A 20,198-nucleotide genomic window follows, 5' to 3' on the forward strand; every position below is an offset into this window, starting at 1 on the left:
GTTAAAGCTGAATAACATAGTTTGAAGCCTAGATACAAAGCTAGATTGGTTGTCAAGGGATTTTGTCAAAGGAAAGGTATTGACTTTGACAAAATATTTTCTCCTGTCGTGAAAATGTCCTCCATTCGGACAGTTCTTGGTTTGACTGCCAGTCTTGATTTGGAGATTGAGCAGATGGATGTGAAGACTGTTTTTTCTTCACGGTGACTTAGAAGAGGAGATTTATATGGAACATCCTGAAGGCTTCAAGGCAAAAGGTAAAGAAAATCTTGTATGCAAACTTAAGAAGAGTCTATATGGATTGAAGCAAGCTCCCAGACAATGGTACAAGAAGTTTGAGTCTGTTATGGGGGAGCAAGGCTACAAAAAGACTTCTTCAGACCACTGTGTGTTTGTACAAAGATTTTCTGATGATGATTTTATCATCCTCTTGCTATATGTGGATGATATGTTGATTGTGGGCAGGAATGCTTCCAAGATTAACGAGTTGAAGAAACGGTTGAATCTTTTGCAATGAAAGACTTGGGTCATGTTAAGCAGATTTTGGGCATGAGAATTACTCGTTCGAGAAATGAAAGAAAGATTTACTTATCACAAGAGAAGTACATAGAACGTATACTGGAGCGCTTCAATATGAAAAGTGCTAAGTTGGTTCGCAAACCCCTTCCTGGTCATCTGAAGTTGAGCAAGAAGATATGTCCTACAACAACAGAGGAAAAAGAGAGAATGGTCAAGATTCCTAATTCCTCTGTTGTCGGAAGTTTGATGTATGCAATGGTATGCACTCGACTAGATATTGCTCATGCAGTCGGTGTTATTAGCAGATTTCTTGAAAATCCAGGAAAAGAGCATTGGGAAGCTGTAAAGTGGATACTCAGGTATCTAAGAGGAAGCTCACATGAATACTTATGTTTTGGAGGATCAAATCCAATTTTGAAGGGCTATACAGATTCTGATATGGCAAGTGACCTTGAAAAAAAAAATCCACTACTGGATATTTATTTACTTTTTCAGGGGGAGCTATATCATGGCAGTCGAAGTTGCAGAAGTGTGTCGCACTATCTACAATTGAAGCGGAGTATATTGCGGCTACTGAAATTGGCAAAGAGATGATATGGCTCAAGAGATTTCTTTAAGAACTTGGATTGCGACAGATGGAGTATGTTGTCTATTGCGACAGTCAGAGTGCAATAGACTTGAGCAAAAACTCCATGTACCATGCGAGAAAAAGACACATCAACGTCAGATATCATTGGATTCGTGAGCAAGTGGAGAACGAATCAGTTCAAGTCAAAAAGATTCACACGAGTGAAAATTCTGCAAATATGTTGACCAAGGTGGTACCAAGAGACAAGTTCGAGCTATGCAAAGAATTTGTCGGCATGCACTCAAACTAGAAGACAGTGCTACCTCCTCTAAATGAATGAGACTGGAGGGGGAGATTGATGGTGTCCATCTCATTCAAATGGTTTGGTAGCCAACCTTGTTGAATTGGTATTGGTTTGGTAGCCAACCTTGTTAAATTTGTATGGTTTGGTAGCCAATTTTATTGACTTGGTTTGGTTTGGTAGCCAACCTTGTTGAAATTGTGAAAAGTGTGTGCAAATTATCAAATATTGTAGGCTTTAGAGAATGAGTTTTTTAGCTATAAAAGGAGAGCTTCAACTCTCATTTCATCACACCAACAAAGAGAGAAAAGAAAGAGAGCAATGTATTCCATAAACTATAAGAAAATAGTTTGTGAAGAAAAATAGAGTATGAGAGATATTGTAGTGAGGGAGAAAAAGCAAAAGAGTGTTTATTTCTTTTGAGAGTGTAGTGGTCTTAGGAGTATTTTTACTCGTTACTACACAGTGTAAAATTCCTCGCTATAGTGATATCAGTTGCTCTTCTTGGCCGTGGCTTTTCCCTTATTCAGAAGAGTTTCCACGTAAAATCTTGGTGTCATTATTGCTGCATTTCTATTCTTGCTGATTTAACTCTAACTTAGTGTTCTGCGTTTGTCACTAATACCGTGAATATTATTTTACGGGGTTTATTCCCAACAGAATAATTACCATGAAATGGAAGATGCAGATCTATATGACAACAAGAAAATTCGTTCTGCTGCAGCTAAAAAATGAGAATGTTCACCTCATATACAATCATCAAATATGACTTCTCAACTATATTTCTTCAAGTTCCTCTTCTTGAATCTTGATCCAGGATATTTGCAAATTTCTTCCAGTCTCTTTTGGTCTGCATAAAACATGTTTTATGTTGCATTTCTTGCTCATTTTCGACAAGAAACAAAAATGTTAACAGATATTAACACAATCTTTCTTTAGGCCTAGCAATCAATTAGAACACGAGATTTTTGGCTAAAGAACAAGGCAGAATTGAGGCTCTACAAAATCCAATGAGAAAAGTAACAAAAGTTCAAAGCTTCTATGAGAGTGTTACTTCTTCCTCAAATCTCTTAGAATCAACCTTAAGATTTCTATAACTGAACCCTGGGATTTCATTCATCCTACAGTTCTCAGAAACTTCAACCATAGAACACATTGCAGGTAATCCACCACCATTGCCTCTTCTCTTCTTCTTTCTCCATTTCATCGTCAAGAACCCGAAACTAGGCCAAGAACTGCTACCACCCGAATTTATTTCCACTGTACTCTTCTGGGATTTGTTATTAGAATTTCCTCTACAATCCGGCTCGAGTCTTCTAAAATACTCAATCTCCTTCTTCAAAAGTGATCCTACAGTTCCCCTTGTGCCTACCTCAACCGGCACACTTGCACTCATTTTATCAGAGAACCGACTAGTGATGCTGCTAGTAGCTCTGTATAACATTTTTTTGAGAGTCTTGTTTGTGAAGAATAAATTGGCAGTAGTTTTTAAGTCATATTATGGTGGTAGGGATGATATTTGCTTGCATTAAGGAGCAACTATTCTATAGTGCTAATGATAGTGTTTATAGACAATGCTTTTTTGTTGAAAGTGGACAGCGTGAGGCTCTGCATAATTGTAGCAGTGGATGGATGGAGATGTAATCATCAACCAAACTTGTAATCAACGCATACACCTAAATATAATTACTATTGTTTTACCTTTCCGTCTCTGACTTATTTGGCTGATCCAAGTTAGTCATCATGATCAACCCCATTCAGGACCTAAGTCAAGAAAGAAAACTTGGGGTATATAATACTTACACCCTTGACCCCTTCCTCTCTTTTTTTTTTTTCAATTTTTTTGCTTATTAATCTAATGCTAAAAGATTGAACTTAATCATCTCTGTCAACAGATCATGCTTGTGTGGTCCTCAGCAATCAATGTCCAGGCTTTTTTAATCCCTTGCTTTGTAAATAATCATAGGATAATTCGAATTAATATTTGGTGTTAACTTCTTACCGGGTATAACTATAGTCCGAAAAGATTATAGTGGCTACGCCGCCCCAATAAATTTAAAATAACCTTTTCGCTATCCTTGGCTATTTAATTGAAACCTTAAACAAATAACAGCAGGCACCAAATCTCTTCTTCTTACAAGGTCCTAAAGCGACGTTTACCTAAGATTGCAATCCTTTTCTAAGCTAAAGAGACCATTACCAAATAAGTATTCTTATAAATGTACAATGCTGCACTGCTTCTTATTACCAAATAAGTATGTCTCAATTTTTTTAATTTTTTCGGAAATAGTGTCCGAACCAGTTTGCAAACTATTTTATCACTAGTACCTGCTACCTCCCATCAGATAACAGGTAACTGAGAGAAATCATCTACCGAGGTTTGGTCAGACGAAAAGAGACCAGCTAGTGTGATTTGAACCCTAAACCTCCATAATTTTCATCCACTTTATTGACGGTTAGACCTCACCCTTTATATTGATATTTCGTATGTCACAAGAGCGCATGAGTTGATCCCAACTAGTTTTTGTGTAACAAGCACCAACATCTCATCCTTTATAAAGTGCACGGAGCACTTGAGCACACCAGATTCTGATAGCATGTTACAAATTGCGTCACCATCCAGCACTAACCAAGTAGAAGAACAAAGAAATGAACCTGCTTTTTGAAAAAGAAAGTAAAGAGACAGCACATCAGAATTGGAGGATAGTGCCCATAAGAGATACTACTAGTAAAGGTAGTAACTTGGTAAGGAAACAAAGATCTTGTTTCTATCTCAAGGGCTAAACAGAACTGAATGCAACTAGAGCTGTGTCTAAGATGAAGCTCCTTGCGGTTTTAACTAATACTATTTATATAGTCAAAGCAGCAAAAGAAACAGCTTTAATGTTATGCAGACTGTGGGCTTCTGTGGTTCTGGAATAATGTTATGAACAGACATGGTAGCCTCAGAGTTTCTGTTGTTTCCCATCTTTTAGCAGATGTGCATAAACATCATAAGGGATAAATAAGTAATAAGAAAGATTTCCACGAAATGGAAGATGAAAATCTGCACGAACTACAAGAAAATTCGCTCTGCTTGCAGGCTAAACATGAAAATGTTCCCCTCATATACAATCATCAAATATGACTTCTCAACTACGTTGAAGTTCCTTTTTTGATACAGATAAAACTGCAAATTTCTTTCAATTACAAGAACCTAGAAATGTCCAGTCATTTGATCTGCACAAAACATTTTTATGTTGCATTTCTTGCTTACTTCCACAGGGAACCAAAATATTAAAAATATTAACACAATCTTTTTTAAGGCCTAACAATTGAAGGCAATCAGAAACACAAGATATTTGGCTAAAGAATAAGGGAGAATTCAGGCGCTACAAAATCCAATTAGACGACTAAAAAATTCAAAAGCTTCTTGAGAGTGTTACATCTTCCTCAAATCTCTTAGATCAACCTTAAGATTCCTATAACTAAACCCCGGGATTTCACTCAGCCTACAGCTCAGAAACTTCAACCATAAAACACATTGCAGGTAATCCACCACCACTGCCTCTTCTCTTCTTCTTTCTCCATTTCATCGTCAAGAACCCGAAGCTAGGCCACGGAAGGCCACCACCACTAGAATCTATTTCCAGTGTACTCTTCAAGGATTTATTAGAAATTCCTTTTCCACAATCCAACTCAAGTCTTCTGAAATACTCAATCTCCTTCAGAAGTGATCCTACAACTCCCGTTGTGCCTACATCAACTGGTACACTTGCACTCATTTTATCAGAGAACCTACTGGTGATGCTGCGAGCTCTGTATTAACATTTTTTTCTCAGAAAAAAAAGAAGAATTTCCGAGATTGTGGAATGCTTATTTGTGATGAATAAATTGGAGGTTTTTAGTGCTAATGATAGCGTTTATAGACATGCTTTTTGTGGAAAGCGGGTAGCGTGAGGCTCTGTATAATTGTAGCAGTGGATGGGGATGTACCTCAATATAAATATATTCTTTTTGGCAACAGAGCATTAAGTGGATAAAAATTAAGGCTCAACGAGTAAGTCAAAATATGTGATATATTGCTCCTATAAGACCACTTTTATGAGGTGCAGATGGCAACCATCTTGTGCACTCAGTGCTGTAAGAGAGAGCAACATTTCTGATCCTTTATCCTTGGCTGGTCCAACATCAACTCTCAATCTGAACTTGTGGACAAGCTATAAGCAGGAACCTTGGCAAGTTTTGTCTCCTTCATAATTGCTCTCATTCTCCTTACCTCTTCCCACATGCCATTACTGGCATAAATGTTGGACAATACCACATACACTCCATCGTTCCACGGTTCTAACTGTTGCAGGTGCTTAGCCACCCATTCTCCCATTTTCACATGCCCATGCTTCTCACAAGCCCCCATTAGGCACCCCCAAATCACAACATTTGCTTTCATTGGCATACCTTCAATCGTCCCTCTTGCCTCCTCGAGCAACCCAGCCCTACCAAGCAAATCCACCATGCACCCGTAATGCTGCAACATGGGTGCAATACCATATTCATTCTTCATCATGCTGAAATAATACTTTCCTTCTTGCACCATCCCACCATGTACACAAGCGCTCAACACCCCAATAAATGTCACATGGTTAGGCCTAACACCTGCCTCCCTCATGCAACGGAAGCATTCAAGCGCATCTCTAACATACCCATGCATCGCATAACCAACAATCATAGAAGTCCACGAGGATACATTTCTTTCTTTCATACTTGAGAACACCCTATAAGCAAGATCCATCTTCCCACATTTACCGTACATATCAATGAGAGAATTCATCATCAAAAGATCAGACTTTTCCAACGCTTTTGCTTGAAAGACGCATTTATGCAATTGAAAAGCCAAATCCAAGTCTCCAAGAGCACCACAAGCTGATGTCACACTAACCATGGTTACATCATCAGGCTGTAACCCACTCTCTCTCAACTCCAAGAACATTTCTATCGCTTCTTTAGCACGCCCACCTTGTGACAACCCTGCTATAATAGCATTCCAAGACCCCAACTTTCTTTCAGTATTTTGTTCAAACACCTTACGAGCATTCTCAAAGTCACCACCCTTTGAGTACAGACTAATGAAGCCACTCTCACAATACATATTAGTGTCTAAAGCGTGCTTTACTGCAACCCCATGAAGCTGCCGTACCATAACAACATAATTCAGAACAATAGCTTTTAAAACAATAGGTAGGGTGAAAGTATCAGGAGGAACACCAGCTCTAGACATAGTGATGTACACATGTAGTGCCTTACTGGGGGATTGAAGCCTAGTATATGATCTGATAATGTTGTTCCAGTGAAATTCTGCAGGATACAACTCCAAGAAGTGATTTCGGATTATGTGGGCGTAAATTTGGTCGAGCTGCTCTAGATTATTGCAGTTTGATATTCGGGTCGCTAGTGTCTTGGCATAATCAGGAATATCAACGAGGGTGGCTAAACTATGACTAAGCTGAAATGAGTTTACTACTCTGTTTCTACCAAATCGGAGCAAGAAACAATGAAATAGACTCATTAATAATATTTAGTTGGTATTAAACTCACTTCTTACCCTATCGTCCAAAAAGATTATCGAGCCTACGCCGCCCCGGTAAATTTAAACGCAGACACCTGAGATTGCAATGCTGCTTAACTAAGCTAGAGACCATTACCTTTAGAGCTGTCAATATGGGCCGGGCTAGGCTAACTAAGCTAACAGTCCGGCCCACTTTAGCAATTGACGGGTTGGGCTAGCCCACTATTTTGATGGGCCTTATAATGGTCAGCCCACCTTAGCTCTATGTGGGCCGCGGGCCCCCACGGGCCGACCCATTATTTTTAAAAATATAATTTTATATTTTTTCTTTAAGTTCTGACCTAAAAAAAGATAATTATTTAAAAGTAAAAAAATATAAAAAAGATAATTATTTAAAAGTAAAAAAATATCTTATTGGAAAAAATTCGCAAAACTTAATAACTTTTTATATTGTTCCAATATATCACAATAAATACTAAAAAAAGTAAAAGACAGGACTATATTTCATTCACTAAAAGTCAAAACTTAAAACAAACTATTCAAGAGAACGTTCATGATGCTTATGAGATATCCAACACATCATCTTCATCAAACACATTTGAATCCGCTTGTGACAAGGTTGTCTTAACATCTTCACTTTCATCTACAATTCATATGCAATATTAATTAGTTAAATATTAAAAATAATTAAATTTTAAAAATTAATAATATTTAAATTCACATAAAAAAATATTACCAGTTTGAGTTCGGGAAAACCTATGCAACCAATTTCAAGTAGTAACAAGTGTTTGGACATTTTCATAATAAATGCAACTTCTGTACTTTGTAAGAACACGCCATCAATGCTAAATGTTGATTCCGATGGTACAATGGTAATAAGAATGCTAAGTACATCACGCACCATCATTCAAAGATCGAGATATTTTCTAGAATGGTCCTTCCAATACATGACAACATCATCTCTTGAAACTTCTCAAGATCAAGTTTTGGTTCCTCTTAGTAAAGATCCAATTCTGACTTTTTCCATCTCTAAAAACAGTATACTTTTTATTTTTTATATATTTTAAATAAATATTTTATTAGGCCCATGGGCCGGGCTGACCCAGCCTCACGGGTCACGAACTTACTCGGGCCGGGCTTAAAAGCCTCATTTTTAAACGGGCCCCAAAAATTCTAGCCCAACCCTGCTAAATCACGGGTTGGGCTGGACTTATTGACGGCTCTAATTACCTTATTACATACATGACCATATTGAATAGTCTAGGAAAGGAATAAAATCTTTACGTGGAGAGAGAGGGGGCTAGGTCAACCTTACGCATAGTTCTCTACCGGGGGCTACTAGCAGCGTTGAGAGAGGGCTAGGTCAACCATATGCATAGTTCTCTACCCGGGGCTACTAGCAGCGCTGAAAAGAGTTACTCGATATCTATCTACACCACTGTTATAAAATGCTGAACATCCTTCTTATGCTCTCTACTTTTATAGCATGCCATAAGAGCTTAGGTGCATGGATTCCTCGTATACTAATTGCAGTTGGCCGCAGCACTTGAGAACACTAGATTTTGGTGGAATATTTCAACTTGTCAACGTCCAAGCAGAAACAACAAAGAAATGAATCTGCTTTTCACAAGAAAAAGAAAATAAATAGCTACCTCCACTAGGGTGGTAATAAAAATCGCTGTTTTATCCATTAAATTAATTGCACTGTACATGTTACTAATTGGGATACAAAACCTTTGTAAATCTGAAAGTAACTTTATACGGAAGAATCTACAAAACTGGGCCATATAAGAAAAACAAAAATATCCATCAATGACTAAGAACATAACAATTAGTTCAGAGCCTCAAAATTGGATCTTTCTCTCGCTTCTTTAAATTATTATTACTCATTTCTACTGATTTTTTCTCTCGCCACGCTTGCTTCTTTCTATCCTTTTCCTTTCATTTGCTTGTACAAGTATAATTCTTCTCTACAAAGTATGGAATAATGAGGAGACCATGCAAATGCCCGTTACTCAAGCAACAACATGCAGTCAGCATAAGCATTAGCTGACTCGCGCCTCCCTTGGGACTATCCAGGCCAGAGAGGACCAATGAATTATGGTACACTGTGAAGATGGCATGAATATCTTAGGCTCCGATGTGAGGCACGAGCATGTTGTAATGCATCATTTATCTTTGAACCACCCTGAAAAAGAGACTCATAGAACTGACATATGAACTGGGACAACTCCCCCTCATCATCATCCCAAAAGAACTGAGAGCGTCCTTCACTTTTCTCTGGTTCACTATCTTCCCAATCACTTGCTGGACTAGAAGGTTCAGTATCATCATCCTCTCCTTCTTCTTCGCCAATTTCAAACTTCCCATTATCAAAAGAATTAAAATCACCTGACCCGTGAAGTGTAGACAACTGCGCTTCATCAGGCTCAGTGGAAGGACATATAACAGCTTTAGCTCCTGAATCTAGAAAAGCCTTGATTAGAGGTTGGCTAGGGCCATAGAAACCAGTGAAGATTATAATTCTCTCCCTCCATGCTCCAATCTGGAAGGTTTAACAAATATTAAAGAGTTAGTGTTGCCTCCTTTCTTATTCATCTTTTATTTTCTTGGATGAATGTGTATGCATAGAGTAATAGGTCACAAAAAAGTATAATGAACAGGCCTCTTTGTCTTCGAACCCGAGACAGAAACAGACCAGTCATTAAAAAATAAAAACTCAAGTGCAGATCTTGGAATGATGCAGATGAAGTATGATGCATGTCTCCACTAGGGAGCACCAGCACTACAGAGCTTTATCTGCAGACGACCTCACTGCTTCCATGTCAGGGCCGAAGCAAAAGTCCCCTGCGAGCTCTGAGTGCTGAAGGGCTTATCCTTTCCGCGGATACTTGAACCCAAGCAAGTAAGTTTAGTTGTCATATATAGAACCCAGCTGATTGCTGGTTAGTCGTGACTACTTCAATCAAATGATGCAACCATATAACATCATTGCGAAGAGATAAATTTCTTCTCACATACATAATCTTGCAATGAAAGAAATATGCAACACTGAATCACATAAATGATCAGAGAGAATACCATCCACCGAATATCTTCTGAGGTTAAATGCATTGAAGGAACGGTCCTACGAAACATATAGGCACCAATTTCTTGGTCATCTTCCATGACCTTCAGAAGACACAGACAAAATAGGAAATTCATAAATTCTTAGTTTCCAAAAGCAAAAGTATTTATCAAATAAAGGATGACCGGCATAACATTGAGGCATACCTGCGTCTGACGCCCAATATAACGGTGGACTACACCACCTATTTGGAAGCATGGCCTACATTTAACAAGATCTGCAACGGTTGAGATATCCGTGATAGCTGATGCATACTTTCTCCGGCGGCCCCGCATCATTGACAGCAAGCTAAACTTGACACTCTGCAGAAACTTATCGGCTAGTTCTCCAGGTTCGGCAACCACGAATACATCATTCTGCCAACTATCTCGTAGAAGTAGATGACATTAGGACGACAAACAACATTTCCAGCAAGTAACCATAAAATATGGAATATCTAACCTCAGTACAGATCCAGATGTATCATTTTGCAGAGCCAAGTGCACAACTCCAACCTGAGGTGAATTCTTTAGTTTCTCATACAAAGAATGCACAGGCAACGAAAGCTGTCGACGCTTTCGAGGAGACTCAGGCGGCGAGGCAGTTGTTTTCGCAGATTGTAATCCATCCAAGCTTAGTGGTGGAACTAAATCAATTCTACCAACCCTATGAGCCCCAATATCAGGACTGTATAAGAGAGGGCTTGAAGGGAAGCTCCCAGTGAACAATGGTGAAGCAAAAGGTGTCGGAAAAGTTGATCCTGGAGCTGCTTTCTGAGTGCCTGATATGCCACTGAAAAGACTGAGTTTTATTCCATTATGAGCACAAAATGACTCAAGTGAGCGAGCATGATGAAAGACTCTTCCAGCATCTGCACTATTTGAGGCCTCGACAAGTAGCACGCTCCGCCTCCAACCTAAAGAAGGACTGCTCTCATCTGGAAAAAAAAAAAGAATCCTTCAAAGGTCAATCCATCTTAGACAAAAGAATATCATGGCAAGCAATCAAATATGATTCAGCACATACCAGTTTTAGAATTCTTCGATTTGAGAAACTGATGGGACTTGAAATTATCTGAAAATTTCTCATCATGTGGCCTCTCTAACAATCTTTGACAAATATTCTTGAAAGCAACAGAGGTGTTTTGAATGTACTCATCTGTTGCGGCCTCTAACTTTAACCAGACAGCAGGGTCCGTCTCATCTAGCTCCATACCACATCGGTCGTCAACTGCATCCCAGATATATAGAAGACATGTTAAGAATGTGAAAAGAAAACCAAAAATTAATATCACCATGGCACAAGACTAGATCATACTAATAACCATTTTCTTTTGTTCTGGGTGATTCCAAAAACTTGAGATGTTAATGAAATGCCAAAATTCAGGTACAACAGAATTAGGAAAAGAAGGTTTCAGAAAAGAAAAGAAAGCAATCTTTTTGCTTTTAATATTCACCTCAGGCAACATGTAAAGTAACTTCACCTGGATTGAACCGAAAATAGTGCACATCAGGAAGCAGTTGAAGCAATGTACTTAAAGCTTCCTCCACCCGGTCAACTGAGCATGCACTCTCTATCAACACTTGGCCAGTGTCAAGGTAACGCCAGCCACCTTTGCGGACCTAACATAGCAGGGAAAATAGCAGAAACCCCTATAAATTGAACACCCAAGTAAAATGGCTTGAAGTAAATTTTTTCTTGATTTTATCAAAACTTCCAGTAGCAATGGAGAGTAAACTTCAAACCTTGGCAATAAGATTTTATGCACATTTTTCAATGATTTTACTGTTTCTCTTAAAAGTAACCAACTGTGAATTCAACTCCAAAATTAGCAGCAGAAGATATGAATATTATAGAAATGTGCTATGATACAGGGAACACCATAAGAGAGAAATTATCAGTTAGTAAAAGTACTTGCTGACATCATGACATATTAAGAAGAAGAATAAAAGAATCTGCAGCTGACTAAAGTTACCAATTACAATAAAATTTTGTGAGTATCACACAATCAAGATTTTAGTTAAGAACTGTCTCAAATTGCCCAATTACGCTAAAATTTAATGAGTATCACATAATCATGATTTTAGCTAAGAACTCCCTCAAAGGTGCATTTCCAGATTCCCCAATCTAAATATATGGAAAGCACAAGCAAGCATATGCAGTCAATGAATACACAAGTTTCAATAGCATGTCAGAACCTTTTTAAGCCAGTAAAAAGCAAAACAATTGGTGCTTTGGATCATAATAGGCAAGCATTCGCTAAGCAACAGTATACCTTCATGGGAACAGATCCGCAACCAATTGAGACTAAGCAGTCAATCCGTGCATCTGGCCATAATAGTTGTGCTTCTCGTATGGCAAAAATGGTAGGATTGTTGGCAACAATTGCACCATCTTGCCAGCGGTATACATCTGAAATTAAACAAACAGCACAGTCAGGAAAGATGACAATGACATGCATCCAGAGAAAAAGATTTGCCATGAGTTAAATTTTTAAGCACATGCAAGAATATACCATCAGAGTAATCATCAAGATAATAAGGTGCAGCAGATGATGCTCTTATGGCTTGCCATATCCTATGCTTACAGCTTCCCATGAAAGCATTTCGCTTATGTTCAACTTGAATTGGATCACTTACTGCTCCTTGGCCAGCAGTAGCCAAATTCTCAGTGACCGCAAGGGGAATTTCTGGTGTCCCGGGAGGGTACTGCACTTTCCCAACAAAACGGTTCAATAACAAACTAACAGAAAGGAAATAATAGAAGCAGAACTAGTAAACACTACTCAGGCAAACTGAATAGTAGAGATCAGGTCTAAGTATTGAGTCGTATGAGGATTCAGTAATAACCTGATAGTTGCGGAAAATAAAGGGTTGAGCTGGTGTCGCACTGACCAGAGTTGATACCACAAAAACTTTAGGAATCCTTTTAACTGCCGACTCTATCAGAAGATCCCCATCCTCGTCAGCACACATCTCCTTTAACAATCTCTCAAACTGATCTGCACTGTGCTGGAAGAAGATAGAGGGTCAATTACGATTTCAAAGTTGCAAGGTCCCTCTTATTCAGCAGCATTTCAAGCACGAGAAAAAAAAATCTAAGGTAGATGTGTAAAAACTACAAAGTTGCATCAGTTGAACTGTTAAACTAGATATATTTTCCCACATCAGATGAAAGTATATGTTTATTATTATTTATTAACCATCTACAAAACCTCCTAGGCGTAAGACACTTGTCTCATGCATTCTCCAATCTCCTCTTATTTCTCACATGGTATCAACGCCAATGAGTTTCATCTGAGTTAATTTATTTTTGCTGCTCGACAATTTTGTCCATTCTCTTCCCCAATTTCACTATTCCAACTCTTTTCTGAAGGACTTCTCCAGTGGCACCACACATTTTCCGGGACCATTCGAGCAACACCATCTATTTTCCCTGATCTTACTAGAACAATTCTTTCAGTGACCGTTTCAGCAACACCGTGCCTCTTTTAGGTAATAGTTCCGACACTGTTCCATCACGATACAGACTACTTTGGCCAATGTTCTAGCTACTATTCCACTGATGTTCAGACACTATTCCACGACTATACCGGTGCAGTTTCAGCGTAGCTTTTACTATTGAATACTCGAGCTGTCTTTAGCACCTTAAATTTTGAGGAAGTATCAGAATGTAAGAATGTTAGATTAGAGATATGTCCGTGCATCAGAACAAAGTTGATGAGAAATGAACCTTGGGCCTCTGAATATTTTCCCAAGAGATAAACAGATATGGCTTGGGGCAGCCTTATTATAGCAAATTTAACTATATATCCAAGAAAACCCTATATTACTTTTTTTTTTGATAAGGTAAAGGTTTCATTAAAGGAGTACCAAGAAGGTACCCAAAAAATTACAAGTTACAGCATAGCTGCATCAGTATCCAAGAAAACCCTATATTACTATAGCTGCTCATTTTGGTTTTTCAGGTACCCGAAACATTAAATTTCGAACACAGAAAACTGAACCAATCAACTAATTTTTCAAGCACCAAATCAAAAACCAACCAAAAGCCCAAACCAAGAAAATTTGGTTCAGTCGCTTTTTCGGTTATAACCAATTAATGCCAATGCTGGCAATGCTCAGTTGCTCAAATATAGTGCATAAGGAGGGCTTTTCCTTATTCCAAGGGTATGGAATTTGAGGTTTCATCTTTGTAAAATAATATATATTTTTGGATTAATACACAAAATGGAACCTCAACTTCAACTGCTTTACATAGCGAACCCTCTAACTTAGACTTATTCCAATTTAACACCTCTACTTGTTTAAACTTCACATAAGAAACGCTTCTAACCCTTGACCATACTTATGTGACATTGATTTAGCTTATGTGGCTAGAGAGCATGTGAATTACGCATATAAGAAGCGTGAACATATGAAAATGCTCCTACTTACTCATGTCTTCTCCCATCTCTTATCTCTTCCATATTGTTGATCTCCAATTTTTTATTTTGCTTCCACGAACAGTGATATTTTTCTCAGCTTTTCAAGATTCTCTAAGAAGGACGAACCTTTCCCCCACCCTGGCCACTCCCCCAAAGCTCCAACCATACTAAGATTGGCAACTAGATCAGAGAAGCAAAGCTCATAATTGGCACAAGATTGGAAACTCGATCCCTTTTCCCCTTAACCCATCCCCTTCTCTGTCCTCCCACGGAGCGGCAATTTCACTAGCGCTTGACCCTTATCCCTTTCGTTATTGAAGGTTGTGTGTGATTTTCGAAGGCTTTCCTGTGAGCTGCGGTCACTTTCACCATGGACAACTATGAGCGCACAGATTGCTGAACTGCGCTTGTGGCAGTTTTTGTACACAGGCCCACCATTTCCATGTCCAAGGACCTTCAGCTTTTCAAGTTCTGAAATGACGATGTTAGTGGTGGAAGAAGTGGTGGTTTTGGTATTGGAGTTGGTGGTGGAGATCATTCTCAAAAACAAAGTTAGTGGTGGAGATGAAAGAGGGAGGGAGACAAGAGACCGTATTATTCCGGCAATTGAAGCTGGAGATTGGGCTGCCAGCGCTCTCGAACTAAAGCCATTAGGTAATTGAGCAGATTGGTTCCGTTTGGATTTTTTAGAGTGGAATCCAAATGAATTCTTCCACTCTTCTGGTTAACAGAAGGGTATGTGTTGTTAAGTGGGATAGTCTTAGCCAAGTTCGCACACTTGATGTGCCAGTTACGTGTCATAAAGTTGGGCGTGCATTTGACGAACACGCATTTTGATAAACCAAGTAAAGGTGCTTAAAACATGTGTTTCAATCAGCATCCAAGGTTGTGGTCTAGAGGTCAATGAAGTGGGTGAAGCACCGAGAGGTCCCGGGTTCAAATCCTAGCATAAACAAAACCACTAGGTGATTTCTTCCCATCTACCAAAGCCTTGGTGGACAGAGTTACCTGGTACCTGTGCAGGTGGAAGGTAGCAGGTACCCCGTGGAGTTAGCCGAGGTGAGCGCAAGCTGACCCTAACCACGATTATCAAAGAACAAAAACATGTGTTTCAACCAACTAGAAGTGTTTATTTGGCAAGGCCGTCATTGCAAGTTGAGGTGCAATTTTGTGTGTTAGGCATGTTCATTTTGAATAGTTCGTAAAATCAGTAGAAGCAAAACTCCTTAACTCCCTCTTTTTCTTTTCACCAGTATAGCATGATTGGAAATGGATAAAAAGTTAGCTCAACTTACTTATCATATTTATGCCAGTGGACGAAACGACTAGATCAGTTCTAAAAGATTCACAAGGGTACAAGATGCAGGAAATATTACCGCATAGAAAAACTTTTTGACTTTCTTAAACTATATGAATTCTTAAAGTTAATAAATAACTACTTTATGTAAAAGTTCTCTAATATTTTTGAAAACCCTATTACCAAAATACGCAAGACATAAGTTGCATGGCAAGAGTAGTTGTAAATTAACTAAAAAAAATAACTTATGGCATGACATACTTTAGATCCATGTACAACAACCCTGAAACTCTGAGATGAGCTCTTGTAGAGTTGATCCAACTTTTCTCTCCATGTTGCTGCTTCATTGTCCTTGGGAACAGGTTCGGCAAACACAAGTTTGCCTGTAAAAGAATTTTGAGAGGCAGGGAATACGATAGAACATGCATCAGTGCTGCTACTATGTCAAGCAATCTACAGCAAGTTTGAGAACACTGAAAATGACACAGCGAAGTTGAGCTTCTTTTAGAGCAGAAACTCACCAAGTTTTTTGTATATTTCTTCACATTTTTCCAAAGACATCAGTTTGATCCCAAGAGCAACAGCAAGCATACCACCAGTTGACGTGCCACAAATGAGGTCAAATAGTTCATGTATCTGCTTCCCAGTACCTTTCTCAATCTCCTTAAGGATTCTCACAGTTGCCAGCCCTTTCATGCCACCACCATCCATTGAAAGTATGCGCAACCCTTGCTTTGGGACCTGTCTCCCTCTTATAGCACGCCGTAGAATCTCATTCTCCCCTACAATCAGATAGAGTTTGAATTCAGAAGGCCAGGTTGAAGAATAGCTGAACCATAACAAATATACAGAAACCAACCTAGAATTGCCAAAGCGCGAGCCGCAGCCTTACTGACTTGTGGCTCTGATGCAACTGTCAACCGCAATAGCAGTTCCCGTAAACTTTCTGAAGTAACTAGAATGCGGCGATTTTCCAAGCAGAATGCTAAGTTACCAACTGCAAGTAAAGCTAGTCTTTGCACCTAAGGGGACAAAATAATCAATTTCAAAGACCACTCAACAGAAATAGGAAAACAATTTTTTATAACTAAATCGCCACACAGGAAAACAGAAAAGCAAAGGCTTGCCTCTGGATTTCTGTGAGCACACAAAAGTTTCAATGATCTCAATATGTCCTTTGTCAGCAGCTTTTGAGATACAATATCTGATGCAAACGCCAATTTGCCCAAAACTTGCAACACAGAGATGACTTCCTCAGGACCAGCAGATTTTAGTACTCTTTCTATGGGTTGCATAATATCTGATTTCATTAACTGCATTGCCACAGACACATCTGTGGCAAGAGAAGAAAGTGCGGAGCAAGCTTGTTCTACCTGAGCAAAAACAAAATTTTATGCATTAACTGCTTAGGTTATTAGATAAAGCGTCCTACAGAGTATAAGGTACCATACCACATGCTGATTGTCGCTACTGATCATACTTATGAGTTGCCTTACAGCATTCTCATCTTTCCCAACAACTACACGATTCCCCTCATCTTGCATTATTTTTGCCAGGGCGGAAGCTAGCAGGGGATGATGACAAGAAGAGAAACGGAATATAAGAGAGAAGAAGGCACTCAATTTATGCCGAGATGCAATAAAGTAAGAATTATTCTCCGTCTGCAGTTCAGCCAAAAAGAAACAAAAAAGGGAGAGTTCTTCAACTTCATAAGGCAACCAGATAAGAGAAACAACTCAAAGTTCAAAAAGAGTGTGATGATTACCTCCATCTGCACATTCACCGATCGCAACTGATCATCTGCCACCACCCTTATGTTTGCAAGAGATAAGTGGCGAACCTTCTGGAGTGGCAAAATATCAGGAAGAAATTCAAGAGGATTACCAAAAAGCCTCAAAACACGTAACTTTGTCATGGCCCTGTAATTAAGTTATTCAAATATTAGACCTCACTCAAAGAATGACACAATATTTGACTAAGAAATCAAGTAGAAACGGAGAATTCGCCAATCATAAGTCTTAATAGAGAGACCTGAAATCGAGAAGAGGTCGGACCAGCTTGTTATGTTCTAGCGATAATTCAACTAGCCCAATACACTCTCTTAGTTCAACTGTTCATCATATCCAACCACGTCAAAGAATGAAATAAGTAAGGAATGAATCATCTTCTTGTATTCTAACTCCTTATGAACAGAGTAAGATGTAATTCAAACATATATACTGTTCACAACCATCTACATCATACTCTGTTAGTTTTTATGTGAAACTTTCAAGCTTACCAGGGACAGACACTAACATGTTGTAGTCCACGGCAAGAACTTTCAAACATTTCAGTTCACCAAGCTCAGGTGGCAAATTTGATAGCTTATTGTTATCAAGATATAACCTTTCGAGAAGAGGCAGCTGGGTTATCTCTACTGGCAGCACCTGGAACATATAAAAAGATGGGTGACCCAATTGATGGCAAACTGCTTATCAGTAGAACCATTCTAGAAATTAAAAACAATAGTTGCATTGGCTTCAATCATGAACACTATCAGTAGTATCAGTTTCTGCTATCCTACCATTCCCTCAGAATCAGAAAAATAAAAGAAAAGGATTCCAGTACTTATAAGTAATGCTTTTTTGAAGTTAAAAGTTCCCTATCTATTGAATAACACAACATAGTTCATATCCACAACAACAATTCAACTAACTCCAAACTAGTTGGAATTGGCTACATGATCCTAGCAATTACTTCTGCTCCACTTGGACCCTTCTCTTCCCGATATTCAATAGTTTGTCTTTTTAGGACCATTTATTATGGCTTGGCAAGAACATAATACAAATAAATACCTCAAAAACACTCATCAGAACATAAACGCAAATTCATAAACACTAAAAAAGACGGAACTAATGTTAAAACGAAGAACCACTCACCATTAGTCCAAGACCACATAGACTAACAACAGTAACACTCTTCCAATGATCAGCACAACCCACGGGCACGCCTTCCCCACTCCCTCCTAACCCGACCCCATTGGCGAAATTCGACCTCATCAACCTCGACAACACCCCCATCCCATCACTCTGCTGGCTCGAACTACCCACCCGCCACATCATCACACCTTTCAATGGCTCTCTCCTTTTCACCACCCTCATTTCCACAGCCACCTCACCTGTTATATCCTCCTCCACATCACCATTTCCATTTTCATTTTCATTTTTCTCCTTGAATTCAATTTCCACAGTGTCTTGCGGTAAAGGCAATGCCACCATAACCTGTGACTGCAGTTTTAAAGCCACTTGATCCTCATCATCCCCCACATTCCAATCTAATTCCACCCTAAACCCTAATAACTCCTCTTCTAGGTTATTAATAGTATTCTCTTCTTGACCCTCCGCGGCCCCCGCCGACGGGGATGATCCCAAGAATGTCGATGCCGATGATGACGATCTTGATGACGTGGGTGTGGACTCATCTAATGCCTCGTCTTCACCATAGCTTAATGTGAGGTGAAATACATCTGATGACCGCTTCCAACCCAATCCCCAAGACATCGAATTATTCAAAGAGTTTTGGTTATTAAGAGACCCTTTACGTAATTATGTTTGTTGTTTACATTACAATGGCGATCTGATCAAAGAATGTGAGAAACTGAAAATCCAAATTGTCCCTATGCTGGAATTTGATATCAGGAGGGTTTAAAAGTTTTTTTTTTTTTTTTTTGGGAAAAAGAATGGGATTTGGTGAAAGAGAAAATGGTTTATAACCTTTGATGAATGTTGATTTGTTGTTCGGGTGAATTGTTGCAGAGGCACTTTTACTCCATTTTTCAGTCTCGTCTTCGGTGTGTTGTTTCTGTTTTTGGTTTCTTCGCGGGGCCGTTTTGGAATGGCAGAGTTACGTAAATTTGTGGAAACAGGGGAAGACTGCGAAAAAGTCAAGAATTAGAGTATTTAGAAGACTTACGACGTCGTCTCAATTTGGAATTGCTCCTTTCTATTTGTCTAACTAAATATGGTTAGAATTCATCATAAACTAATTGGTAAATATGGTTACAATTCATCATAAACTAACTGAATTTTTTAACGTAGTAAGAAGATGGTTCATTTTTCAAGCATAATTTTAAGAGTCGTCAATGGGATTTTGTAGTAATGCTTACAAAACTAACAAGAGCTAAAAACAGTCTGTGTTCGATACTTGTTCCATTACTTGGCCAAGTGATTAGTGAATTTTAAGGGCTCATTTAATTACTGTACATTTTACTTTATTTTGCTTCCATAAAATGTTAGATCTAGAATATTCGAAAATCTCTTTCATTTCTAATTAAGTATCACTTGAAATAATCTTCAAGAAAGGAATTAAAAATGTAGAATAATATTATTTTAAAAATACCATTTGAAATTTCTGTAAAATCTAAGTAGAATAACGAATGAATGTATCTTCCTAAAAGA

The 20,198-nt window shown here is 38.7% G+C and overlaps 3 protein-coding genes across 3 annotated transcripts; all 3 read right to left on the bottom strand.

The window, feature by feature from the left end:
- Positions 1-2,427: 2,427 nt before the first annotated feature.
- Positions 2,428-2,832, bottom strand: LOC104214350 (uncharacterized). The gene has a single exon (XM_009764007.2). The coding sequence runs from the start codon at positions 2,830-2,832 to the stop codon at positions 2,428-2,430; it is 405 nt and encodes a 134-aa protein (XP_009762309.1).
- Positions 2,833-4,743: 1,911 nt separating this feature from the next.
- Positions 4,744-7,014, bottom strand: LOC104214341 (pentatricopeptide repeat-containing protein At1g77170, mitochondrial). The gene has a single exon (XM_009763997.2). It carries the CDS (start codon positions 6,931-6,933, stop codon positions 5,566-5,568), a length of 1,368 nt encoding a protein of 455 aa, XP_009762299.1. The 5' UTR covers positions 6,934-7,014; the 3' UTR covers positions 4,744-5,565.
- A 1,582-nt stretch (positions 7,015-8,596) lies between these two features.
- On the bottom strand, positions 8,597-19,661 carry LOC104214328 (phospholipase A I). Its single transcript, XM_009763983.2, has 18 exons — positions 18,681-19,661; positions 18,041-18,188; positions 17,794-17,872; positions 17,528-17,681; positions 17,214-17,423; positions 16,890-17,135; positions 16,622-16,784; positions 16,284-16,544; positions 16,024-16,145; positions 12,889-13,050; positions 12,555-12,747; positions 12,315-12,451; positions 11,523-11,661; positions 11,066-11,269; positions 10,502-10,976; positions 10,207-10,423; positions 10,015-10,104; positions 8,597-9,478 (listed from the first exon to the last, which is right to left on the bottom strand). Exons 1-18 carry the CDS (start codon positions 19,299-19,301, stop codon positions 9,032-9,034), a joined length of 4,068 nt encoding a protein of 1,355 aa, XP_009762285.1. The 5' UTR covers positions 19,302-19,661; the 3' UTR covers positions 8,597-9,031.
- Between the last annotated feature and the right edge of the window lie 537 nt (positions 19,662-20,198).

This window comes from Nicotiana sylvestris, chromosome 2, assembly GCF_000393655.2.
Source record: "Nicotiana sylvestris chromosome 2, ASM39365v2, whole genome shotgun sequence".
NCBI classification, from domain to species: Eukaryota; Viridiplantae; Streptophyta; class Magnoliopsida; order Solanales; family Solanaceae; genus Nicotiana; species Nicotiana sylvestris.

Bases quoted from the DNA above. Each gene is read 5' to 3' on its own strand.
- LOC104214328 (XM_009763983.2), bottom strand. From the start codon at position 19,301: ATGTCTTGGGGATTGGGTTGGAAGCGGTCATCAGATGTATTTCACCTC. The intron at 12,748-12,888 runs GTTATTACTGAA...GGGAAAGTGCAG, and splicing joins TTATTTTCCGCAACTATCAG to TACCCTCCCGGGACACCAGA. The intron at 12,452-12,554 runs GTATATTCTTGC...GTTTAATTTCAG, and splicing joins TCTTGATGATTACTCTGATG to ATGTATACCGCTGGCAAGAT.
- LOC104214350 (XM_009764007.2), bottom strand. From the start codon at position 2,832: ATGTTATACAGAGCTACTAGCAGCATCACTAGTCGGTTCTCTGATAAA.
- LOC104214341 (XM_009763997.2), bottom strand. From the start codon at position 6,933: ATGAGTCTATTTCATTGTTTCTTGCTCCGATTTGGTAGAAACAGAGTA.